At 41.6% G+C, this 25,352-nt stretch overlaps 2 protein-coding genes across 3 annotated transcripts in view; one reads left to right on the top strand and one right to left on the bottom strand.

Annotated features, from left to right (window-relative positions):
• The window catches only part of Pir (pirin), a 100,933-nt gene extending 89,454 nt beyond the window's left edge, over positions 1–11,479 (bottom strand). The window contains exons 1-3 of one of the 2 annotated variants that reach the window (XM_021188529.2): positions 11,330–11,479; positions 9,303–9,431; positions 232–324 (exon numbers count right to left, since the gene is read on the bottom strand). In XM_021188529.2, coding sequence (XP_021044188.1) covers positions 232–324; positions 9,303–9,398 — 189 coding nt within the window. In that variant the 5' untranslated portion in view covers positions 9,399–9,431; positions 11,330–11,479. Of the gene's footprint in view, positions 1–231; positions 325–9,302; positions 9,432–10,258; positions 10,335–11,329 lie in introns of those variants that run through there. The other variant, XM_029534357.1, reaches the window with a different exon arrangement.
• Positions 11,480–22,451: 10,972 nt separating this feature from the next.
• Bmx (BMX non-receptor tyrosine kinase) overlaps positions 22,452–25,352 on the top strand; it is a 64,454-nt gene continuing 61,553 nt past the window's right edge. Inside the window, exon 1 of the mRNA XM_029534583.1 lies at positions 22,452–22,533. Within this exon, the coding sequence (XP_029390443.1) occupies positions 22,531–22,533 (3 nt within the window). The 5' untranslated portion in view covers positions 22,452–22,530. The remainder of the gene's footprint in view (positions 22,534–25,352) is intronic.

Here is a 25,352-nt window from a genome sequence, read left to right as displayed (position 1 = left end):
TTGAACTGCTGAGATAGAAATGTCAGCAGGACACAAATAATATTAAAATAGTTAATATTTAAACTTGAGTATATTTCATATAAAATCACTATAGCAACTATATAGCAGCCTATGACAAGAATCTTCTAAATTAATTTTTGCCTATATTCATTGATTCTGCTTGAATTTTCTATTAGAAGTAAAAATCAAATTTTCAAAGACACACTTTTGCAGTCAAATCTTTGCACTTACTGTTTCAAATCCTCGGTGTGGATGATCAGGAAATCCTCCCGGCCTTCCTCCTTTAAATTCATCAAACAGTAAAAATGGATCCAGACTTTTCAACTGGAATAATAAAATTTGGCATGTCAGACATGGATTTTTAAGTCATACTACGGGGGCTACATTCATAGACATATCTAACAAAACTCATTGAAGATTATGCAGCCAGTAAGCAACCTTCTAAAATGCAAATTATATTCAGGAAGAAAGTATACCTGCACATAACAATTCATCAATTACATTAGAATTGACATGGTAGGAGGAGAGTAAAGAGTGAACAAACGTCTCATGATTGTCAACAATACAGTCAGGTAAGTCATTATCAATCTGCAACAGATTTTTAACATTATGGGGTAGGTGTTTATAAAATCAATACTAAGCTGTGGTTATGAGTGTTTTCAAGGAAAACAACTTCGCACATATGAGAACAGGTGACATCGGGAAAGTCTTTGAAATTTTGATTTTTACTTCTAATAGAAATTTATGAGCAGGGAAGTGGCTCTTGAGCTGAGTCTTGAAGTCATGTTGGAGCTAATCAAATGGAAAGGAGAGAAGGGTGATATTCCAGAAAGAAGCTGGTAAGAGAGATTGGTATGCTCGGCAAAGTCTCTGTCCATCACTCATTGGAATTCCATGGGCATATAAAATTAACAGTTCCTCAATATTCTTGTACAGAAACAGGTTTTCTTCATAATTTTATGAAGGGTTTTATTCTAATAAATAATTTTGTTATTATAATTTAAATAAATAATTTTATTTATGGGCTTAAATAAGCTCTTAGTTTCTTCTATCAACAATAAGTTATTCATATGTTTGTGCACATATATGTCAATTCTTACTCTATTAATGGCTCAAATAGAAATTTCTGCGGTGGAATAGTCTATTAATACCCATACATTATTATTAAATTTTTATTGGTCTGGATTTAAATATAATCAATCTGGTTTGATGATTACTAAATGATCAGCTGAACTTCTAAGACTTTCTGACTCTTGAAACTCCTCTCTCACCTCTGACCCTTTCCTGCCATTTTGCTCTATCTTAGGTATTCTCTGAGGCAGCATTTTGACACCAACTTGGCTATCTCATTAAAAGTTCGTGTAATTAGCAAAAAAAGATAAAAGTCAAACAAAAAGTAAATACTTAAATTTTGTCTATACTTTATTTAAAAACATGTTATCTTCATTTAAGTTTTAAAATGTCCTTCAATAAGAAATTATAATTTTCTTCATAAAGGTTTTGTATTTTTTAATTTGTCTGGGTAACATACTCAAACAGTATCATAAACTGCATTTAAAATTACATTTTGAACAGTTTTCTATTGGGAATTATAAATATAAATAGATAGATGACTTTTGAACACTGCTAATTTCTTATTAATTTTAATAATTCCCTGCAGGTTCTTTTGAGTTTTATTTCCTAAGATGGTCATGGCACCAGTGTATCTATCAATAAGCTTTCTTCCAGTAGTTCATACAAATAGTTTTTGCTTGACTTAAAACCAAAAGTTGCAATTTCTCTAGGTTTTGCTGAGTCCAACTGGCCTCTGCACCTTCTGTTTCTGGGGTTCATGTTAAAACAGCACATACATGGTCTGGCCAAACAAAGAGAAGGACACTTACCCTGGGATTCATGAGTAACACACCTAAAGATGGATGGGAACATACAATCCTATTGCAGGAAGGGAACAAATATTTGAGAGCAAGAGTTCAACCAACACCCATGAGCAAATAGCGTGGCTTTTTCTCATTTTCAAACCTTGTACTTTCTATTTCTTTCCCCCCCCCAATGCTGAAAGAGAGGGGAAAGATGGAAGCTGGAGACTCAGGCACACTATACAAGCACTCTACCACCAAGATAAGTCACCAGCCTTAACTTACCCCTCTTTTTGCTTCTTGCCTTTGTTTTGCAAGCTTGCACCTCTTTGAGTAAAAACGATGGTAAGAAGCTGGGCAGTGGTGGCACACGCCTTTAATCCCAGAACTTGGGAGGCAGAGGCAGGTGGATTTCTGAGTTCGAGGCCATCCTGATCTACAGAATGAGTTCCAGGACAGCCAGGGCTACACAGAGAAACCCTGTCTTGAAAAACAAAAACAAAAACAAACAAACAACAAAAAATGATGATAAGAGGTATGTGTCATTGTCACATCCCTGATTTTATATAGCTGGCTGTTTATAAAGTTTTATAATTGCAGATTTCTATTTTTCTGTAGACTCCTTTCATAGGGTTAAAGAACTGTCCTTCCATTTCTACTTATTAAGTTTATCAATGGATTTTGAATTTTCTTGCTGTCGCCTATCTATCAACTAAGCTAATTATGTGTCTTTTTCTTCTTTGTCTTTTAATATGGATGAAGATGATATGTCTTTATTGCTTCTTGGTGATAAGGAGATTCATATGGGCAAATAAACTGATCTCAAATAATCTGTGAAGACAAAACACACTACCTCTCTTCAGTCAACCCCGGTCACTGTCAATCACTCATAGAACATCAGTTATTCTCTGCTTCTGCTCTGGAATGGAAATCTCAAAATATGGAGATGGTTTTGGGGTTTAAAGGACTGGGTAATATGTTCAAGGCTAGAAAACTTTTCAGAGTCATCCAAGAAAAAAAAATCGAAGCTACATTATAGTCACTGGAGTGTGAAATTTGGGGGGTTAAAAGGAATGAGGGAGAGCCACAGACAGCACTCCCCCTCCATCATCTTAGATGCTAGCTGAACCGTCCTGGACGAAACACTGGTAGTAACAAACACACACGATTTCTCAGAAAGAACAGAAGCACACACTGGAACAAAAAGGAAAGGTGATCCTGGTTACAAGGCAAAGACTGTGAATTTCATGGACAGCAGAACTGTCAAGTCATGAAATCAGCTAAAGACAAAGGGTTGCAGGTGTGACATAGTTCCCTTTGACCACGTGTGGCAAAATGTAAGAAGAGAGAAGTAATACAAACACAAAATGGTTGGTCAAAAGAAAATTAAATTTGAAAGGCTTGGAAAATATGTAGCCCACTTTGAAAGAATGGGAAGGCATATAGTACTACCGGAGGATCCTGCTATACCTCTTCTGGGCATATACCCAGAAGATCTTCCAACTGGTAATAAGGACACATGCTCTACTAAGTTCATAGCAGCCTTATTTATAATAGCCAGAAGCTGGAAAGAACCCAGATGTCCCTCAATAGAGGAATGGATACAGAAACTGTGGTACATTTACACAATGGAGTACTACTCAGCCATTAAAAACAATGAATTTATGAAATTCTTGGGCAAATGGATGTATTTGGAGGATATCATCCTTAGTGAGGTAACCCAATCACAAAAGAAGTCACTAGATATGTACTCACTGATAAGCGGATATTAGCCCAGAAACTTGGAATATCCAAGACACATTAAGGAAAACAGAAGAAAATCAAGAAGGATGACCATTTGTGGATACTTCATTCCTCCTTAGAATAAGGAACATAACTCTCATGAAAGGTTATAGGTACAGAGACAAAATTTAGAGCTAAGATGAAAGGATGGACTATCCAGAGAGTACCCCATTCGGGAGTCCATCCCATCATCAGCCACCAAACCTAGATACTAATGCTCATGCCAGCAAGATTCTGCTGAAGGGACCCTGATATTGCGGCCTCTTGTGAGGCTATGCCAGTGCCTGGTCAACACCGAAATGGATGCTCACAGCCAGCTACTGGATGGAACACAGGGTCCCCAATGGAGGAACTAGAGAAAGTACCCAAGTACCTGAAGGGGGCTGCAACCCTGTAGGTGGAACAACAACAGGAACTAACCAGTACCCCCGGGGTTTGTGTTTCTAGCTGCATATGTAGCAGAAGATGACCTAATCGGCCATCAGTGGGAATAGAGGCTCCTTGGTCTTCCAAACTCTATATGACCTAGCACAAGGCAAGGCCTGGGCCAAGTAGTGGGAGTGGGTGGGTAGGGGAACAGAGGTGGGGGGAGGGGTATGGGAAACTTTCGGGATAGCATTTGAAATGTAAATAAAGAAAANAATAANAAAAAAAAATTAAAAAAAAATAAATTGCCTAAAAAAAAAAAAAAAAAAAAAAAAAAGAATGGGAAGGCATGTTATTAAGATTGTGGCCAAATGGCTATCTGATAAAGAGTCATCTACAGAGAATCCGGAAACTATTGCCCAAAACAATAGAAGAAACTGGTACCATGCTTCGTCTTAGTCCACTCAAGGTGCTATCACAAACTATCATAAAGTGAGTATCTTCAAAGTAACTCAAATGTATTTCTTACGGTGCTGGAAGCTCAGAAGTTCAAGATTAAGGCAGCAACAGCAGCTTTAATGTCTAGTAAAAATCCATTTTCTGCATAGGCAATACCTTCTAGCTTTGTCCTTACATGATGGCAGGGTCCAACTAACTCTCTATGACCACCCTTATTAGGACATTAATCCCAGATATGCGGATTTCATCCTCATGACATAACTACCTCTTAAAGACACTGCCTGCTAATACCATTAACTTGAAGGTTAGGTTCTCAAACTTTGATTTGAGGAAGGACACATACATTTAAACCATGTCAGCATGATGTGTATTAATTGCACACTGGCTCCTTTCAATCACTAATCTCTGCCATATGAACATGCCCACAAGAAGAAAATCTGCATAAGAAAAGGCTCCAGAACCCAGGTTGCTGATCAAGTGTCAGAGGGATGGACTTATTTAACTGGCCAGAAGCCAAGTGATGTAAGAGACACTTCAATAAACAAGAGGACACAGTTGTGTTAGACTGCAAGTGCTACTTGCAGCAGGGTTGAAAATTCATTCTTACTAATCTGCAAGCATTTACCATAGCTTGAGCAGCATGTTCAATAAACTATACCACCTGTCCACAAGAACAGACTTCTATAAGAACTCTTGAGTTTTCTAAAATGATTTAACTATGTCTCCAATTCGATCACATCTCTCTTTTCTTGTGCTTTTTTTTTCCTTCAACTACTTCCAAAACCTTTAGCTGCCAATTTTAACTGGCAGCTTCCAAGACTGTTCTTTCAACATCTTTAGAACTCCAAACAAAACCTGTGGCTACCAGCCCTCTGGCTTGTAGCAACCCCATAATAAAGCTCCAACAGCCCAGCAGGTTTGGGAAGTCAGGAAGTGCTGGAAGTGCCTATCGGAATCACAGGCCTTTGGAGATAAGACTGATAATGTGTTTTTGAAATGCCCCTCTATTGAATCCAGAATAATTCTAAGTATGCAGAGTACACCCCACAAACTCTGGGTGGTACTTTTGTTAGATTCTTTAGTCTCTTCCAGCTAGTCATTATGGTTGATTCTGGCTACCACAAGGCAATTCTAGGGTGGAACTTTCAGGGCCATTCTTTATCAAATGAGGACTGAGAGTTAGTATTTGTCCTTTACACATTTTTGTCCTCTTCTTCCGTTTAGTGTCAGAGGACAAGTGGTGGTTGCTATTGCCTTAGCAAACAGTTATTTCATAATATCATGGAATCCTTTGAATGTTCCAATATTATAAGAGGACTATAATTATATAGGTATATATTATATATTTATTTATAGTTATATATAATTAATTTTATCATCCTCTTCTGTGTCATCTCCCTCCACATCTTTATAGTAATTTGTTAGCTGGCATACAAAGTGATGATTTTCACTGTGCTATTTTCATATATCACTATACTGTATATGTATCCATGTCTCCCTTCTCCCTCTTGCTGATTACCTCCTACCTGTGAGGTAGTTCGCCCTTTCTACTTTTGTGTCACATAGGTCCCATTATCCTCTCTTGTTTTCTTGTATTTCCAAGAAACAAACAGAAATTCTGACAAGCAAGATGACATGTGGGTTTCTGTTCAAAATCCTTTGAGACAGGATATGGAACAGGACATTCATTGTGCTAATCCCTCTAGCTTTATTTGTTTCAAAGTATTCTCTTAAGTGATTAAACAACCCGAAGAGAAGCACATTCTTGTGAGCAGTATCTGGTGCAATTGAGGAACATAAAAAGAAGTGCAGATAAGAGATGGTTTCTCTCCTCCTGGGAGCACAGAGGAACTACTTCCCAACAGCATGCTGCTCAGTCATTCAAACACTGTGACTGTCTAGCCTGGTCCATGGATAACTGTATTGAAAGATATGAGCCAGCCCCAACCTATCTTTTCTTTATTATAAAACATAGAAAGGCTAATTATAAGTTTCTTTTTAACTTCCACATTTGCAATGATAGAAAAAAAGGAAGGAAAAAAAAAACCACTTGTGGCAGCTATTAAAAGGGAACACTTTTACAGCTTCAATACAAAAATAGCTTTGTTGTCCAAAGGTTCTATTCCTTCAGGATGTAAGCCTTGGTCAATAGACTCTGAAGAGTAACCTTCTCAATGTAGACCAATGCCTTCATTCTCCGCTCATGGAGTGGGAGGGGTCTTTATTTTTGTAGAATGTGGAATTACGTTAACATCAGTAGTCAAACACTTGACCTGAGGACAAGAGTCATGACAGGCTTATACAGGCAAAGCTTTTTCAAATGTTTATGATGCTTATGAAGAATCTCTAATGACAGAAAGTTCTTGTGTCACCATGTTAAGTGAAAATTTTCAGGATGCAAAACTGCCTTCTAAATAATCCCCCAATGATGTAGAACAGTGGTTCTCAACCTGTGGGTCACAACACCCTCTAGCAAATGATCACTAGCAATGCTGACATCGATTCATACAAGGAGTAAAATTAGGTATGAAGTAAGTAGCAACAAAAATAATTTCATCATTAGAGTCAGCACAACATGAGGAACTAGATTGAAGGGTCACAGCATTAGGAAGGCTAAGAGCCACTGATTTAGATAGAATGTAATTGACAGATGGACTAATTAGTCACAGCTACCCTCAATGAATATGTTTTGTTCTTTTTTTCATTTTGGAAATGATTTAGTCATGTAGTACTTTTATATTAAATAAAGACATTTTTTGGTGATGCATCTAGTAGCATCCTAACAGGTGTTGTGAAGTCTTAGAACTCTTTCTAGTTTTTCTGTTCACAATGACATCTAATAGAGCATAGTCCCACTTCCACCTAGCCCTATGCATTTAGCCATTAAGATAAACTTATTTGTGTCTTTTCTTTGACAAATAGTGCATTTTAAATTTCAGGAGCTATCTGTGAGCGAGTTAATCTTGGAAAGAGAAAGCAACAGACAGAAGAAAGAAGACTGACGGGTCTAAAGTGGGGAGAAGTGTTTGCTGCCTATCTCAACGGCCAATCAACATCATCAAGCTGGATGAAATGAGCCAGGCACAGAGAGACAAATACTGCACACCCTCACTCGGGTGTGGAATCTAAACAGACCGAAACACAATGGTGACATCCAGAGTCTGCAATGGGATGACGGAAAGATATTGGTCAGACAGGAAGAATAAGTTCAAGAAATCAATACCATTTGATAACTATAAAGTGATGATGTATTATATAGTTGAAATGTGCTAAGAATAGAATTATTTTTCAAATAATTATGTGAAGTAATGCAAATGTTGATTAGCTAGTTTTGACCATTCCTTGCCATATATAAATATAAAACAACAGCTGGGTGTGGTGGCACACGCCTTTGAAAGCAGAGGTATCTGTGAGTTTGAGTCAGCCTGGTCTTCAAGTGAGTACAGGACAGTCAGAGCTCTGTTAAACACTGAAACTCTGTCCCAAAAAAACCACACATACATACACACACACACACACACACACATACATGCACACTCACACACATACATGCACACTCACACACATGCAAACACACATGCGTACAACAAACACACACATACACACTTTTAGTTAAATTTTTAAAATTTAAGACATCAAACCCATCAACAGTGTAGGGTAGCACTCACTGAAGAAAGCGATGACTTCTCAAATCCTACAAGCAAAGGTGAGCCTGGAAATTTCAGCTGTTCAGGAGGCTGAAGCCGGAGGATTTTAAGTACAAGGCCAGCCTAGGCAACTTAATGAGACTCTGGTCTTAAAATAAAATAAAATAAAACTCCAAAAAAGAGGGCTGTGGCTGGAGCTCAGTGATAGAGTGCTTGCCTAGCATGTGCGAGGGCCTCCTGTGTACAACCCCCAGTACTGAAGAATGAAGCAAAACAAACAAAACTTGGTGTACAAGTCCATGAATGCTTTTAAACACACTTTTGAGTCAAAACGCAGACACAGTAACTTCTATGCAATGAGAGGGATAAAGCTTAGCAATGAGGCAGTAGGGAATTTCTGGAGTAGAGTGTAAGAGCTACAAATCAGCCCTATTTCCCAAAATGCAACCTGTCCCTACAATGCATTTCTTCTCTTATTCCCAACAGTTAATGATGTAGCATGGCACTATGGCTAGAGCCCATGGCTAGGACCATTATTTCATACCTTTCTATGCATTTAAGACGTGTCCCTAAATTTCATGTATTCCCTAGTATTCCAATAAAAACCTTCTCTAATGTTGAAAAACATCTAGAGGCACAGCCTCTGAGTTCCCTTATGCCCTCCCCCCACATACACACACGGAGGTGCATAGCACTGGATCTTAGTGCACAAATACAAATCCTTTATTCTGTGTGATTGGTCAGAGAGCTGACCCATGCGGAGCCAATCAGGTTGCCTTTCCTAGGAATCTGAAGCTGAGATGCACAGTTACCCATGCAGGGAAGCATGAGCATGTAAGCAAGGATGGAGAGGCTATACATTGGGCACATTTGAGGATATGCGTGCTGAGGCTGACAGCCAGCATACTTCTCAGCTCAAGCCAGTACACGGATATGCACAGAAGACCAGTCACATCTCCAAGAGCTGCATCTGCTACCCAGAACCTAATTATCTGCATACCAGAAACCTCCTTTAAGCTGGCATTGATCCACACGGGGCCCCAGTTGTGGAGTTCCATGTTTCTCCTACTGGAACAACACAGGGAAGCTCGAAACCAGCTTGGCCTTCTCTCTCCAAATCCCCATTCAATATCCCACCAGTCCCTTTAGAAAGGAAAGCTCAAAAGGGGACGCACTCATCCACCCTGCATACCTCAGGTCTGCCAATGCTTCTGCGCACACGTGCTCCAACCCCCTCTGATTGCTCCCGGCTGAGCACTGAGAGAGTAACCTTTTTAGAGGATGCCATTTTGAAGTTAATAAAGAAAGTTCTGGTGTTGAGCTGTAGAGGATGGAGAGAAAGAAGAACCACAATAAACAACAAAAGAAATCACAATGGAGGAAATATCTACAGATTATAAACTAAGGACATTAACATTAGACTTGCCCCAAATCCTTATAGTGGCAATTTACTGAATAGTGACTATGAACAGGGCCTAGATTAGGTGATTTTTAAAAACACAGCAATGGTGAGCATGTATTAGTATTTCCGAGATACCTGGAAGCCCATTATTACCAGTCACCTCTTGGAATCCTGCGGTCATCTTGCCCAAAGATTAGCAATAGCAACTCTTTGGAAGAACTTAACAGGAATCTCTAAAGAGCATTGTCTATGCTTCCCTTCAGTGGCAGGTATATCTTGACCTCCTCACATCAGGCACACACCCTTCAGTGGCCACCCCACTAGATGCGGTGGAAGGTAGGAGTGGGGGCTCTTTTGGTGATACTGGAAGCAAATGGAAAACACCAGGGGTATGTGACTCTCACCAGAATATGATGATGCTGGCATGGAAGGAAATCTGCAAGGGCCACTGAATTCAAATGCCCATCTATCTTTAAAGTCCATGGCCATTTTTAAAAATTCATCTCTTAATAATATTAAGCATGTTTATAATGTGATTGGTTTTTTATCATAGCAACCCTTCGTTCCCCATCCAACTCCTTTCAGACCCCTGCACCACATCTCACTCCCAATGTAATCTTGTATTTTCCATAGCTTACTGAGGCTAAGTGGTGCCTGTCCTTATGCATATGGTGTTGGGTCATCTATACTGAAGCACGGGCATTCTAATAGGGGTCGGTTCCTTAAAGAGAACTGACACTTCTTACCCCAGAAGCCTCCAACTGCCCAAGTTCCTCAGTTAGGGGTGATACTTCATGGAACCTTCTCCCATCTGTGTCTGTATTCTTACTGGCTGGCTTAATTTCCTGTAGGTCTTGCACAGGTAACGTTTTAGGCAAGAAATCCTTGAACTTCCTAACAAAGTCCTCTACAGCACAGACAACCCATTTATGAAATGCCCCAGGCAATGGAACTCATGAATCAGGAGCAACGCATATACTACATTTATTATTCAAAAGGGTTCCATTATTGACTGAAGTCTAAGTCCTAACCAAGGAAATATCACACAACAAATACAATCACCCCCCACTTCTAACTTTAGGTGTTTGCAGACAAGTAATTCCAAGCCCCAGATCTCATCACCACATGAACTCTAACAAATCCTTCAAAGATTCCCAAAACCAAGAGAAGCACTTTAACAACGTGCAGATTCTGGAACGGGACACCTTAGATTGCTATCTCAGTTTTGCTACATTCTAGGCTGCCTTCACTTGGGATGCTCTGTGTCTCAGCTTCTCCATCTATACAATGGGATTAAGAAGTATCTGCCTCAGAGGATGCAAATAGGGCTATAAGAAAGTGAGCTGCTGTTCTTTATGGGGACTCAACTCATCTCCAGTTTGTGAAGGCAGATCCTAAAACGGATCCTCTCTAGCAAACAGCATGTATCTATTGGGCCATGAAATGTGGGACACAGAAATGAACTTCTGAGTCCAGCCCCGTAATCATCCACACATAAACAACTAGTAAGTGGTTTTGCCTCCACCTAATTTTTCTAGCTTCTTCCAGACTCCCACATTTAGGCCCTATACACAGGGACAAGGATGAAGTAGTTAGCTAATTTCAGTGTGTTGCCAGGAGAAAAGCCAAGCTACCGTCTCAAATCTTGGTGGCTATTTAAGCATTTCCCTCCCTCGGAGCTCCCCTCCGAGCCTGTAGTGGGCTGGGAAAGACAGCATCATGAAAATTGGTCGGGGCATTCCTCCCACCCCCAACACACACACACACACACAACCCACTCTCGCGGGGGGGGGGGCTGAGATCCCCAGGCCACTCACTCGGCAGTAGCGCAGGCCCAGGAGGGAGGCCACGGCCGGAGGTGCCTAGACTCCACAGCGGCAGGGACACAGCACAGGGAGGACAGGTTTACACAGCGCTTGCCGTCAGTCAGCGTGACTCAGCGCTTTGTGGCGGGCCTCCAGAAGGCGGGAGTCTCTAGGTCTCAGGGGCCTTGGACCGGGTGACACACCCTTTATTTACCCTGGGTTTGGATTCTCTGACTCCGCCCCATGGCTCTCTGGATCTGCCTTTTGAACGTTGGTCCAAAGGGTGATGCGCACCCCGGCCTCTTGGGGGCGCGCTGCCCGCCTCCCAGGAATATATGGGACACTCAAGTGCTCTGCAGCCCCTTAGAATCTCCTGGAAAACCTGTCTTCGCTCAACTCATCTTGTCACCCAACGCTTCTTATGACCAAGAATGTTTTCTAACCACTTGTCCCGTTTGGGGGAATGACTCAGCCTCTCTGTGCATTATCAGGTCCCCAGTGAAATGAGCGTGGTGAAGTTGACAGGATCAAGATTGTAAGGTTGTAAAGAGAATGAAATGAGCATGTCTCCTCATAGGTACTACACGGTTGTCTCTCATAAATAAATATGCTTCTTGCTGTTTGCCAATGAGAATGGGGCAGAGGCAGAGCAGGCATAAGAGCCAAAGCATGTCTGTTGCTGCTGAAAGAGAAGGCATGCTCTAATAGGGAATCATATAAGGGCTTGAATTTTCTTGGGATTCAAGAGCAGGCCTTGGAGAGTTAGCCTCAGGAGGCTGTGAGGGTTTGTCCACAGCCAGGAAGCAATCTAGTTTTCCTAGGAGTTTTAATCAGAGGACAGGCTACCATACGCAATGTTCTTTAAACGCCCGGAAGTTCATTGTCTTTTCTTGGAAAAAGAGTGAAAGTGATGCCTCTTTAAAAAAAAAAAAAAAAAAATGAGCCTGGGAAACTGTCTGAAGAGGAATAAACAGTAAATGTTTTGGTTTTTTGGTTTTTTTTTTTAACTTTACAGCTATGTGGGTCTTCCGTGGAGACTGCTCCCGTTTGCTTTTGTAGCCAGAAACAGCCAGAGACCGTGCCTGCTGAGTGTGGCTGTGTTTTAATAAAATTTTTTATTATGGATAATGAAATTTGAATTCATAAGGTTATGTTTTGAATTCGTCCAATTTTCAGCTGTCACGACAGTCTTCTTTTGACTTTCTATTTCAGCTGCTGTTTTGAGGCATGCTTCCACATATCCCAGGCTGGCCTTACCTCCCTAGAGAGCCAAGGATAACTTTGAACTTCTGACTTTCCTTCCCACAGTTCCCAAGTGTTAGGGTTACAGTGAAGCATTCGCCACCATGCCCAGTTTCATATGGTGCTGGAGACTGAACGGGGGACTTTGTGTATTCTAGGCAAGTAATCTACCAACCGAGCTATATCTCCAGCCCTTTCAACCTCAAAATGTGAAAAAGCATTCTTACCTTTCAGACTACATGAAAATAGAGATGGGGTGTGTATCCACTTGGGTTGCATGCATAGTTTGCAGATTCCTGCTGTAGAAGAATGGGGAAGTAGAAGACCAAAGACTTTTCCCTGGTGCTCAATTGGGCAGTACACACTAAAATAGGAACAGTAGAAAGGAAAATATCATGGCCTTTGTACAAGGATGACATGCAAATTCATAAAGTTGCACTCTTCCCTCCCCACCTCAATTCATGGCCACACTTGGGTATATATAGTCTTTTCTTGAAATGGTTATCTGTATTTCTGAAACGCTTTCCACATAAAACAGAAGTATGAACACCCTGACTGGCACATTACAGACCATATAAATAAATTGCCTTGTATTCCCTCAACCAGTCCAACATTCAACCAGGTGCCAGGGCTTGGAGTGCAAGCTTTGCCCTCACACTCTTTCGACACAAAAGCCTGTGGATTCAGAGAGTTCAGCGCATCCAAACCTTCCCATTTTGAAGGCCTCTATCCATCTTCCCCAATCACCACCCACTCCTCCTGCCTTCAGATTCAGCACTGGCCAAACCATTTTTCAAGTGGCAGACAAATAGAAAACAAATGCCTGGAGCCCTCAGTGGCTTCTCACTGGCTTGGGAGAAAGTTCTTTGATGTCTTTGAACTGTTCTCAACCCCAGCCACTTGTGTGGCGGTGCAGAGGGGTGAACACACATACACACCTATCTCTTGTTAATTTCCTGTGCCTGTCTAGCACTTGCTTCACTTTCACTTCGCTTTTTGGCTCTTGGTTCCTATGTCATGCTCTCTGGACAACCTATGCTAATTGTTTCCTCAAGTGTAGGAGGACTTTTGACCTGAAAATCCCCTATATATTGTTTTCTAAGGTCATTGTTGATTGAGTTTTGGAAGATCCCCTTTTCCTACAATGGGCTGAGCAGTATCTTCTTCCTCACAAGTTCCTTCTGAAATATGACTCCTCTGACATGCCACTTAAGATGCAGTTTACTCCTTTTGCTCTTGGGTCTACATAGAGCTTGTGGCTGCCATGACCAAGTCAATGTGCCATTTCTGAGGGATCTCTGAGATGACCTGGCAGGTGCCACATCCTGCTTCGTGGAAACCAGCTGTTCTTTAACACAAACCACCTTGAAAATGGATCTTCCAGCCCCAGCTGTACCAACCAGTCAAAGCCACATGGATACAATCTGAACACCCAAGACTGTTCCTTCCAAATTCCTGACCCACAAAATTCTAAGCAAAGTCCAGTGTCTTTAAGCTACACCATCTCAGTGTAGTTTATTTTTAAAAATAGGAACCGGAATAAAAGTTTTCACATCATAGGAGAAAAGAGGTAGATTTTCAAAATGTTCCAGGCTAGTGACAAACTTTGCAGAAAGTACCTAAGTCCATTTAATTAATTGCCAAGACAACCAGCCATTAATCGAAACAAACTATTATTACACTGGGATCTAGATGATAACGGTTACATCCTCCCACTGGTCATAGCAGATGCCTCCAAAGTACAAATGTGCCAGTGAAAAGGCTCCTCTGTTACAAATAGCATTTAATGATAAAAAGAACTTCAGAAAGAATGGCAATGTTCTTGGTGATATTTCAGCGAACACCTTTTTGGATATTTCTCTGGAATTCTAAATGCGCTCCACCTCTGACTCTAGGGAAGGCGATGACAGGTCTTGAAGTACAAGACAAGAGCAAGGGTGTGTGTCGTTATGGTAGAGCAGGGGAATTCTCTTGTAGGCCTTTCAGAAGAGAGGAGAGGAAGAGACAGAGACAGAGACAGAGACAGAAAAACAAAGAACACTTCTGAAAAGTTACAATTCTAAAATGGAAATACAGTGGTGGGAGAGGGAAGTACTTTTATAAATGGAGTAGAGGCCATACAGTGCTCCACTGTGAAAGGGTCCATCTTAGGAGCAAGAAATGTACCCTGTACTTTTGAACTCGGAGCCTTTTCCATCATTTGCAATGAGATGAGGATGTAGGCATCCGGATATGTGACCATCAATCACCTTTATGCTGGCATGGCAAAGAACAAAGTCTTTCTTAAATGACTCCAAATTCCACTACTATAATCTTTAAAGATTCCTATATTGTCAACACATATTTGTCCATATCCACCCCACCCGTGTGTGTGTGTGTGTGTGTGTGTGTGTGTGTAGTGTAGCTAGGCTCTAGCAGGCCTTACCCTTCTCCTATTCCCCTCTGTCTTGCTAAAAGAAAAAAGAGTTAGACTACATTCCTAAAGCTAACCACCAAGGTCTAGTCCCTTATTTGGCCACTTCCTCCACCTCAGGCTGACTGCCAAGATCCAGCAATCAAAGTATTAAAGTCCAGCAATCAAAAGCCCCCTTTGGCTCACCTAATTAACATACCCAATTAAAATTAATCACCTCAGCCTAACACAGGGTTTCCCTTTGTACATTTATAAATTGCCATTTTTCTATAGGCCATGCCTGTCTCCTCTCTATCCAGAGGCAGTCCTTTGTCCTCTGGGACAAATACCCCATTCCCACTTTCCCTTGTTCCCTTCCCCCTTTCTATTCCTGTTTTTGTCTCTTATTCCCTGCCCTCTGTCCCTCTGGGATAAATAAATCTCCTTTGTGATGAGAACTTGGTCTGTGGGGTCCTGGGCCAATAATGATCTCTAACAGTTTCAGGACCTCAAACTCACTATGCAGCCAAGAATGGCTTTGAATTTTGATCTTCCTGAGTACAGGGATCACAATCTTGTAACAGCATGCTTTATTGATGCAATGCTAGGGATCAAGCTTGAGGCTTTGTACATTTGAGACAAACACTCTCCCAAATGAGCTACAAACCCTAGTCTTTTATTCAATATATTGATTTTCATCGTTATAACACTGAATGCCTTTTTAAATGTATTATTTCATACAAGTGTGTGGTCACCTTAAACACTCCATCACTTGTAGTTTTTTTCCTTCTTAAGACATCAACTCAAATGTTCTTGTTTGTGGATTTTGGTAAGTTACTTTCCAGGAAAATATAGCTGCTATTCTTTAAATTGGCCAATATTTCTGGAATATTCGTTATTAGAAATTCAGAGCCAATAACCCAGAAAAATCACTTGGCTCCAAGTCAAGAACTAATTATTTTGCATACAATAGTAGTATATGAGGGTCAGCATTTTGCTGGGCAGTTGAAGACATTCAGTTATATCTAGGGAAGGTGGGTACATAAGACTCCCACCTCCTTCTGGTTGAGAATGTCTTTCATAGATGTGATAGGTTCTGACCCAGAAGCTACACTTACATCCCTCTCTGCCTTCTCTCTGGAGCTCTGGCAAAAGTCCCAGAAAAAGACAACTTAGGACTTTCTCTTTGAGCCTCAGAACACTCCGAGAATCCTGCACATGCTTGATTGATGCTTGGCCCTGAAAGGTGATTTCCCATTGGAAGCAGGGAGATGCAGGTGGCCGATTGCCCTAACACTTACTTTAATTAACCTGATAACCTTTCTCAGCTTTCAACTTTTGTAAAATGCGCCTTCTGACCAAAAGAAGACAGCTTTGTGGACCACAGCACTGAGATGAGGTCAAATCTAATTTTAATAATTCCTAGCTAATATTAACTCAACTGAGCTGCTTATGAACGGCATACACTGATGTCTACAACTTACCTTGAATGCACCATTAGCAACAACAGCAATAATGTGGTTGATGGGTAAACAGATTCATGACAAATTCGATGTCAAGAGAATGTTATTTGTAAGGTATGGGTTGTGGTGTATAGGTGTTGTGACTTCTTTTAACATCTCTCTATGCTATTTTTCATGATAAAATTTTGTTTAACAGGTATTAAAAATCAAATGGGAAAGAAAACTAGAAAGCATCCATAAAGTTACTCCTTTTTGACTACATTCTTTGCTCCCAACTCTAGTACATGGTACAATATCTGCAGAATAGAGCTGCTAAGTCCAATTCCAAGTGATAAGGTCACTCCTACAGCTAGCAGGATTCCCGTATAACATGATTTAGCAAATTCTGTCTGTGAAAAAAAGCCAGAACACATGAGATTTTATAGGGGTAAGTTGGTCATAATTGCTCACCTCTGCCATTACATAGGAAAAATTAATCACCCTCAACAAAACACAAATACACAATTGATCTATTCCAGTTAATTTTCTTTTGAGAAAACAGGTGGGACTGACTCATTTTTCTGACTCTTTCTAGACTTCAAATCCTTACCTTCCACCAACGAACTGGGGGAAATATGATTGAACGTCACCAGCTTCCATAAAGTAAAGGCATCACAGGTATTTACAAAGTGAGAAAACAGGCCTTTCTTCAAACACTCCACATACTCATCTCTTTTCACAGGGAACAAGGTATTTTTTTGCCACTGAACTCAAGATTTGATACACAAGCATCTTTGGGAGAGGTGATGTATTCATCTTAATTTCCAGTGAGTTGAACCATTCATGCATGTCAGATCCCAACTTCTAAGCAGGTTGGTTTAATAGTAAAAGGGATGATACATGCACCAGGTGATGGAGTGATACTCCCAAGAAACACCTGCCCGGGCCTGAAAGCTTGTGCTACAAGAAACTTGTTAGGGACCTTGTAGGTTTACACTTTCGTCACTAGCAATTATGTATTATATAAGATAATGAGCACTACTGTGTGGGACTGTGAAAGGCAGCCTAGTTTCTGGTTGAGCTAGGTTTAAAACCCTGGTGACCCAGCAGGTGATCCTGAAAGTCAAGGAAGGTGTTTTGCCAAACTCCTAGACAACAGGCTCTGGACACCAGGCCTCAGCTCTCCATAATTCTGTGGTCATCAGTCACATAAGGGCAACGCCCCAAGCCCCTCCACAGGTGGAGGACATGGGTAGCCTCAAGGCAGATCTCCATTTTAATGAGGTACCTAAAGGCCTGAAGGGCTTAGCCAATTAAGCTCTCCTTCCCAGACACTCCTCTCTGAAAAGAGTATTTAACTTCAGGCCCACCCTGAGAAGTGGGGAAAGGTTTCACTCATCACAACTCTCTACCATGACAATAAATGCCTTAAAACCATAGACTGTCTCTTTTCACCAGGACCTGCTTGGGGAACAATGGAGCATGTCTTCCTCTAAAGAGACATGTTTAATCTCCTGCAGAAAGCCTTTCTGTGCCTCCAGCCATGGCCTCCACCCACTCAAGCCACCTGCCAAGCAAGGACTCTCCTCCCCGTGGGACCCAGCCTGTGCTCTCTCTTCCTGCCCTCTTCCCTTCAGCCCTGGGCTAGATCCAGGCTGAGGGCTTCCACTCCATCAGCATCTGGGATGCCCAAGAATCTAAGAACCTGACTCCTGAGCCAACTCCGGCAGTCTGTGGGGACTTCAAACTGCACTTCCCCACCCCCAGAGCAGGGATCCTGTAGCTTCACAAAGCACGAAGCCCACCTGGCAATGGTGTGAGGAACGAGCACTCGAAACTTCCCCAGTCCTGCTCCACAAGTGACCCTAGCTCTGTGGTGAACTGGATGCAGGACACCATTTAACCCTCACTATTGGAGAGGGGAGGGGGAGCAGAAAAGAGTAAGAGAGACTGGGCATGCTGGGTCAGGGTCCCCCAGGTTATAGTATTGAACTGAGTGGCCAAGAGAAGGCTCATTAGTAACAGGCCATGTTGAAGCAAGTCTAGGGTGAGGCAATGAGTTAGGCAGATTTCTGGGACATTTACTCATTAGAAGATACAGTCAATGCAAAGACCATGGGACAGATGGTTCTCAGTAAATAGCAAATAGGCCAGTCTTAGGAGTTGGTAAGATGAAATAAGGTACTGAGATGATGCAAGAGATAAATCCAGAGAACCAGAAAATTGGCAAGCATTGAGGGATTCAGAATAGAGAATGATGAGATTTGACTTACATTTTGTTCATTAATCCATTCAGTGCTTCCCAGAGTGTAACCTAGGCTCTTGTGCATACTAGGCCAAGCATTCTACCACTTAGCTATGCCCTGTATCAGTGGTGGAGTTTTGCAACAGATTCTGATAGCCTAGGCTGGCCTGGAATTCTCAATGTAAGCAAACTGATGGTTGTGAGAGATCACTCTAATTTAGGCCAAGAAGTAGCAGCAGAGATACTGAAAAGTGATCAGTGTTTGGATACTTTAGAACATAGTGCTAGCCATGGCTCATGAAAGATTGAGCCCTGAGTTTGTAAGGAAGCAAGGGGTCCATCTTGGTTGGTCTGACCCAGTGGACAAATGGAGTAATTAACAACTGTTGAGGGGAAGACTGTTGGAGGGATTAACCAGGAAGTCTGCTTTCAACATGCTAAATTTGACATGTCCATTAGATAACCCAAATAGAGATAGACACATTAGTCATGGAAATCCAGGGGGACTTGACTGAAATAATCATATTTAAAATAATAAGTTAAAGCTAGATGATTCCTTCTAGCTAATTAGCATTCATAGCTGTGAACAGTGAGATGCAGGCTACTTCAGGAGGATGCTATCAGTGGCCTTACCAAGATGTGGACCCATGTCTTATGATACAAACCTTCTAGGTAACATATGCTGCTGGTACAATGGTGGCAAGACTGTGGGGTCCCCAACTTCATAGCAAGGAATACCTGCCTGGAACCATAAACGTAGTCAAAAGCCTATGGCTGGGGAGGTCACAGGCCTAGTGGAGAGTCTACTATAATTTTGATAAATGGGCATGTAGCTAAATTGTCCTTTAGATATTTGTTTATACTCATAAATTAGTATTTCTCTTAGTCTGGGCCAGAGAAATTTCTTCTTGCAGTGGGAGACAGTTAGTGTAGAGATTCATCAGAACTGCTCAAAGTGCTGAGAATAAATACATTTGCAGTGATCAGCCCTATAATGGGACAGCTGTGCTCTACATTACTCCTTGCAAGAACCAGAGATCAGCCCAGAAAAGGAGCCAGAAAGATCCTGAGAGTCAGAGGGTGGAGATAAGGGCTATGAGACCCTGTCTTTTGGATGTGACATGGTTGTTGCAATCATGAACTCCAGGCAACTGTGACCAGAAACAAAAGAGGAAGAGGGGATAGTTTGGGGGAAAAAAGGAGTCAGCAAGAGTAGAAGAAGGAAGAGAGGGGTGGGCATTATTAAATACATTACATGAAACAATGAAGAACATAAAAAGGGGTGCTCAGCCCCCACCTCACTCTCTTACCCTCTTACTCCTTTGTTCCCCTACCTCTCACTTCTCTCACTCTTCTCTCCTCTCTCCTTTATCTTTGTCCTCTTCTCTCTTCTTCTTCTTCTTCTTCTTCTTCTTCTTCTTCTTCTTCTTCTTCTTCTTCTTCTTCTTCTTCTTTCTCTCTCTGTCTTCTCTCTTTCTCCCTGCATTTCTATAATAAAGCTCTTAAACCATAAACAAAATAAATAAATAAATACATACATTACATGCTTGTATAAAATTATCAAAAGTTTAAAAACAAAACATAACTCAAACAAAAGGTTTCGAGACAGGGTCTCACTGCTATTTAGACCAAGTTGGTCTTGGCCTCAAAGAGATCAACCTGTCTCTGCCTCCCTAGTGCTGAAAGTGAAGGATCCTCCCTCCCTCCCTCCCTCCCTCCTTCCCTCCCTCCTTCCTTTTTCTTCTCTCTCTTCTCTCTTCTCCCTCTTTATCCTCTCCCTTTCTTTGCTTCGATTGCAGTGGATTCCAGGACATGAGTATTAGGGAACAAGCCTCTTCGCATCACAAAGTCACATCCCTTGGTGTGCCCCTTTGGCTGTTGCTCACTAAAGACTTGCACAAGCAAGCTGTCCAGAAAGTTCCAAAGGGTCTCGTCTGCCAAAAGACATAATAAAGACTACAATTGGAGTCAATTAAATCATCTAATTAAAATTAAAAGTTAGAAGTTAACTGAAACCACGGAAAATACAAAGCCAAAGAAAGTGTCAGGAGGAATAGCAGTTGAAGAGAATCACTAGAAGAAGGAAATAAATCTGTGGCATTTTGACTTAGAGGAAACCACTCCTCCTTGCTGCCTTTGAATGGCACACCAATGGGGTATGGAAATCCCAGGAGACTGTATCCAGGTGTTTCCATGGTGATAACACCCCTTCCTTCCCCTCCTCTAAGTTATTCTTATTCTAAAATCTACCTACCATGTTACCACATATAAGCCATGAAGAATCGCCATATGGAAAAAAAAAAGTGCAGCATTAAATCACTTTACCAGGTTATTAAGCCTGAGCCTCTACCAGAATGATCAGCACACAGCAGACTCTCAATATGATTTGAACAACTCAAAGACTAGCAGCAATGCTAATCCTACCTGTGCTCAATAGAATGCTTCTTGGAAAGCAAGGGATTTAGTCTCCATCACACATACACACAAGGCATCATCATATGATCACATCACACATGCTTATACATACATTAACAAGCCCACCAGTTAATAAACGAATACAGTATGTTAATGCATACTAAAAGGCTGATTTTCTTGCACCCCAAAGATGAGCCTAAAATACGGTATTAGAGGTGCTAGAGAGATGTCTCAGAGGTTAAGGGCATTGGCTGCTCTTTTGGAGGACCCAGGTTTGATTCCCAGCATCCACTGTCTGTAACTCCAGTGCTGGGGTATCTCAAACCCTTTCCTGGCCTCTGAGGGCACTGTATGCAATGTACTGCACTAACATGCACTCAGGGAAAAAATCCATACACATAAAATAATAAGTGATAAGAATCAGTGATAGATTTGTAACTCCGTTAGATTTATTGTACATGACCAGCTGGCATGCATCAGAGAAAATAGTGGCTGAGAATAGCCAAATACCAAGATGTATTCATTACCAATAAAAACTGGCAGTCACATTTTTTTCTTGGTGATATTGCTGCAGCATATATTAGCAAAACCAGTCTTGTTCCCATTTTTAGACTCATTTCTTTGACATAAATTAACTCATTTCCTGTAGGCTGAGGCATGCCCCGGATGGTAGATCTTCTGCTGATCGTTGAATTCTTTCAGTACTCTGAGAGCAGGCTTGAGTGCAGTGGAAGAGGTGTTTGTAGATCCAGGTCCCACCATCCACTGTTTCCATGCAGGAACCACAGCTTGTTTTCTTAGCTAGGTTTGGCCTCAGAAGAAGAAAATGTGCTAGACTGGCCGATTCCAGTTTTTAAGCATTTTCAGAGGGAGACATGATATTGGGTCCCCTATTTACTGTCTATTGCACACATGGATATGTGCACCTTCAGGGGTGTAGCTCTTATTCTCCAGCCTCCCTTTGTTCAAGTGCTGGTTTGAAGTTTTCATTGCTTATTCTCTGTACCCTTTGGCGTTACCTAATGATTTCCTGACTCTAGCCTCTGTGCAAGACGTCAGCGTCAGAAGTCGGGTCTCACCAAGATATTTTCTTGTCTTTTTCCAGCACAAAGCTCTAAAAACAAAGGCAGGGTTATCACATGTCCCCAAGAGCTGCCTGGGAAAAGCAGGAGCTGCAGTTATCAGTATTAGAGCCTTTCTGAAATATGCTTTTGTCTCCGTGTTCATTGCATTCAATCACATCAACAAGTGTTGGCTAAGTGTTGAGCGTGGTTTCCTGTGGGATTGTGTAAGGCCCTGCAGGACAATAAATGCTTTGGGGGCACTGAGTCGTACAGCCATTTCTGACCCAACAGCCAGAAAAAAAATGTGACACAATTCACTGCTGCTGCTGGAGAGAGGACAGCCCGAGGTCGCGTTCTTGCAGGAGCAGCTTCACTTCAGTGTGGTGGACCCCAGGGAGACAGAACCAGCCCAAATGGTGCGTTTAAGTGGCCTGCGACTATGCAGTGTCATTTATCTTACAGAATAGGTTTGGACCCAGATGTTGTGGGGCCTGGAGGTTTTAAATTTTGGAAAGCCCATCTCAGGAAAAAAAAAACCCACAAAATTATGAGGTGTTGGGCTGCCCCTGGGACTTGAAAGGGAGCTTGTAATTTGGGGACCAGAGGCTTAAATCCCTATAGTTTCACTGTGAATTCTTCACCTTGCTCAAACTCTCACTCTGACAGTCTGCCTGATTAGGTGCCTAGCAGGGCCAGCTGGATGTAGCTTTGTGCTCTTTCCTCTGTTGATTATCTCCACATGCTTCTTCCCATACTGCCCTGGCAACGACATTTCACACTGTCTCTATAACTGCTCGAAAGACAAACAAACAGACAACAAAAACTGGCTTTTAGATGTACCTTCCTTTATCTTTTTTGTCATGCTTTTTCAGCTACAAATGTTTGGTTTTCCATTCCTAAACTCTCCATAAACCAGAAATCAAGAATGTTCGTGATGGAAAGAGAGACGTGGGAGACAAATGGTGTGTTTGGTTCCCACGACCATAGAATTAAAGAGTTCTTGCTAGCTACAGCGATTGCACTGGATTTTAATAAATACTGCAAATAAATTGTAGTTTCTGTCAGTGCTCTAGTGTTCGCATGAGTCACCAGAGTCAGCTGTGCTCTTTACCTTTTTAATTTACTCTTTGATAAATTTATACACGGATGCAAAATATTTTGATCAAGTATTTATTTAGTTCGGCTCCTCCCGCTTCCTCTCGCTCCCTTGAAATTTGCTCTTCCTCTGAACAAGTCTCCTTTCGACTGTGTCTTTCCCCACTGAATTTTAAGGTTGCTTGCATGAGTGTGGGTATGCGCTTCTTTCCTAGAACATCTTAGTGGTGAAGAGTGTGCAGCCCCAGGAGGTAATCATGCTATCGGACCAAGAACCGCCCTTAGAGTCACTTCTAGTATGTGTTTGGATAAGTATTTGTGGTGGTACAGAGCACCATCCAGACTGGCTGATTCAACCTGATTTGAAGGTAACCAGTCCCCAAGAGAGCCCGTAACAAACTTAAGGAATAGCTGCTTGTTGACTTGAGAATATGTAAAGGGCTTGGGGGCAGGGCATGAGAAAGGAAAAATTATCTTTGAGGCACACATCATTGTCTTCAGACTATTTTTCAATGTAACTATAGAGTGGCGTGGAGAAGCCTCATCTCCTATGGTGCTGGGCAGGGCACTGCCATTTTCTCATGACTTCTCAAAACCCTTCAAGGCAGTTATTGTTTTTACCATGTTTACAGATGAGGAAGCTGAGGTTTAGCAGGGTTAGGTAATATGTCAAGTTGCAGAGAGACAAAGAAAGATTTGAACCTATTCATTTGTGATGGTCTTGCCTATGCCAGTCCACAGATGTGACAGAGAGTAATAGATGCTAAGCCAATGCTAACTGATAGATTTACCACTTTTTATTTTTCTGATGAAGATGCCCAGAGAGAGTGGCCAGGGGGAGGGAAGGCAAAAAGGAAGAGGTTGCTCAAAATAAGAAAAGGTGGCTCAGTAGCTCTCCAGAAGGCACAGTAGATGATAGGTGCAAAGCCAATTTGCTCTCCGACAGAAGTAGCACTGGAATTTTTTCTTGGTGAGAATAAAGTTTGCCTTGTTTTCATAAGCTTATCTCAGAGCAGTCAACATTTGGTCTTCCAAAATGTTAAGGATGTGAGTGTTGACATTAGTTTTTCTGTCTATCTCATGCCAAGATCAACTGTAACTCTCTGACCTGCACAGTGTCATGTGAAATAGGGACTTGTTGGGTCTACAGAGCTGAGAGCCAGCACGAGAGGCTTTGTTCAGCAGCTTTGCCTGATTCTGAATTGTACTTCTTGTTCTTGCTTAAACTTATCATTGTATTATGTTCATCTGTTTCGCAGAATAAACAGGGCCAACTTTGGGCAAATATCTGACTATTTAAGTTGTCAAAGGAATCTCCAATTTCTTTTTCAGACCCCTGCCCAGTCTTCATTTGGAGTACCTCCCTTCTTCTGACTAGTCTTCCTGCCTATCCAATACATTTATCACTTTACTATTTTAGCACCAGTCAATCAAAATCTATAGCTAAACAACACGTAAAAGAAGACAATAAAACAAGAAAAGGGTATGAAAGCTGCCTCCGCTATCCCTTCTAAAGAACAAAGCCTTAAAACCATCTTGAACTATTCAAGGAAGAGGTTCCCATTGCCATTTCCATGGACCAATTTAAGTGCATCCCATCTCTCTCCTGTCTCCAGCTCCCACCTCCTTTACTACCTGTCATTTACTCCCACTTTTAAGCACTATTCAAAATATGCATTATAATTCACCTATAGTGTCTGTGTTTCTGGAGCCAGGGATAAAATACAGGGCCTTGTACATACATGAAAGACAAGCATTTTTGACCTTCATGCTGTACCCTACCCTGGAGTTTTGCTATCTAACACTGCATTGAGGCATTCTGCTGAATGATTATTTTAAAAGTCACATCTTTATGAGAGTTCCCTTGCAAAGATTCCTTGCACATGTCATATTAGACCCATATTTATGTCTAGTCCCCTCAACAGTGTGCCTTATTAAGGTGGAAGTGGCTTTGGTTGAACATAGAGATCGCTCTTATATGTGAGTCTCTCTGTGTCTCTCTGTCTGCCTCTCTGTCTCTCTGACTCTATGTCTCTCTCTGTGTGTATATGTATGTTTGTGTGTGTGTGTCTGTCTGTCTGTCTGTCTGTGTCTGTGTCTGTGTCTGTGTCTGTGTCTGTGTCTGTGTCTGTGTCTGTGT

The sequence above is a fragment of the Mus pahari genome, chromosome X (assembly GCF_900095145.1).
Source record: "Mus pahari chromosome X, PAHARI_EIJ_v1.1, whole genome shotgun sequence".
In the NCBI taxonomy this organism is placed as follows: Eukaryota; Metazoa; Chordata; class Mammalia; order Rodentia; family Muridae; genus Mus; species Mus pahari.
This window is presented reverse-complemented; position numbering and strand designations above follow the sequence as displayed.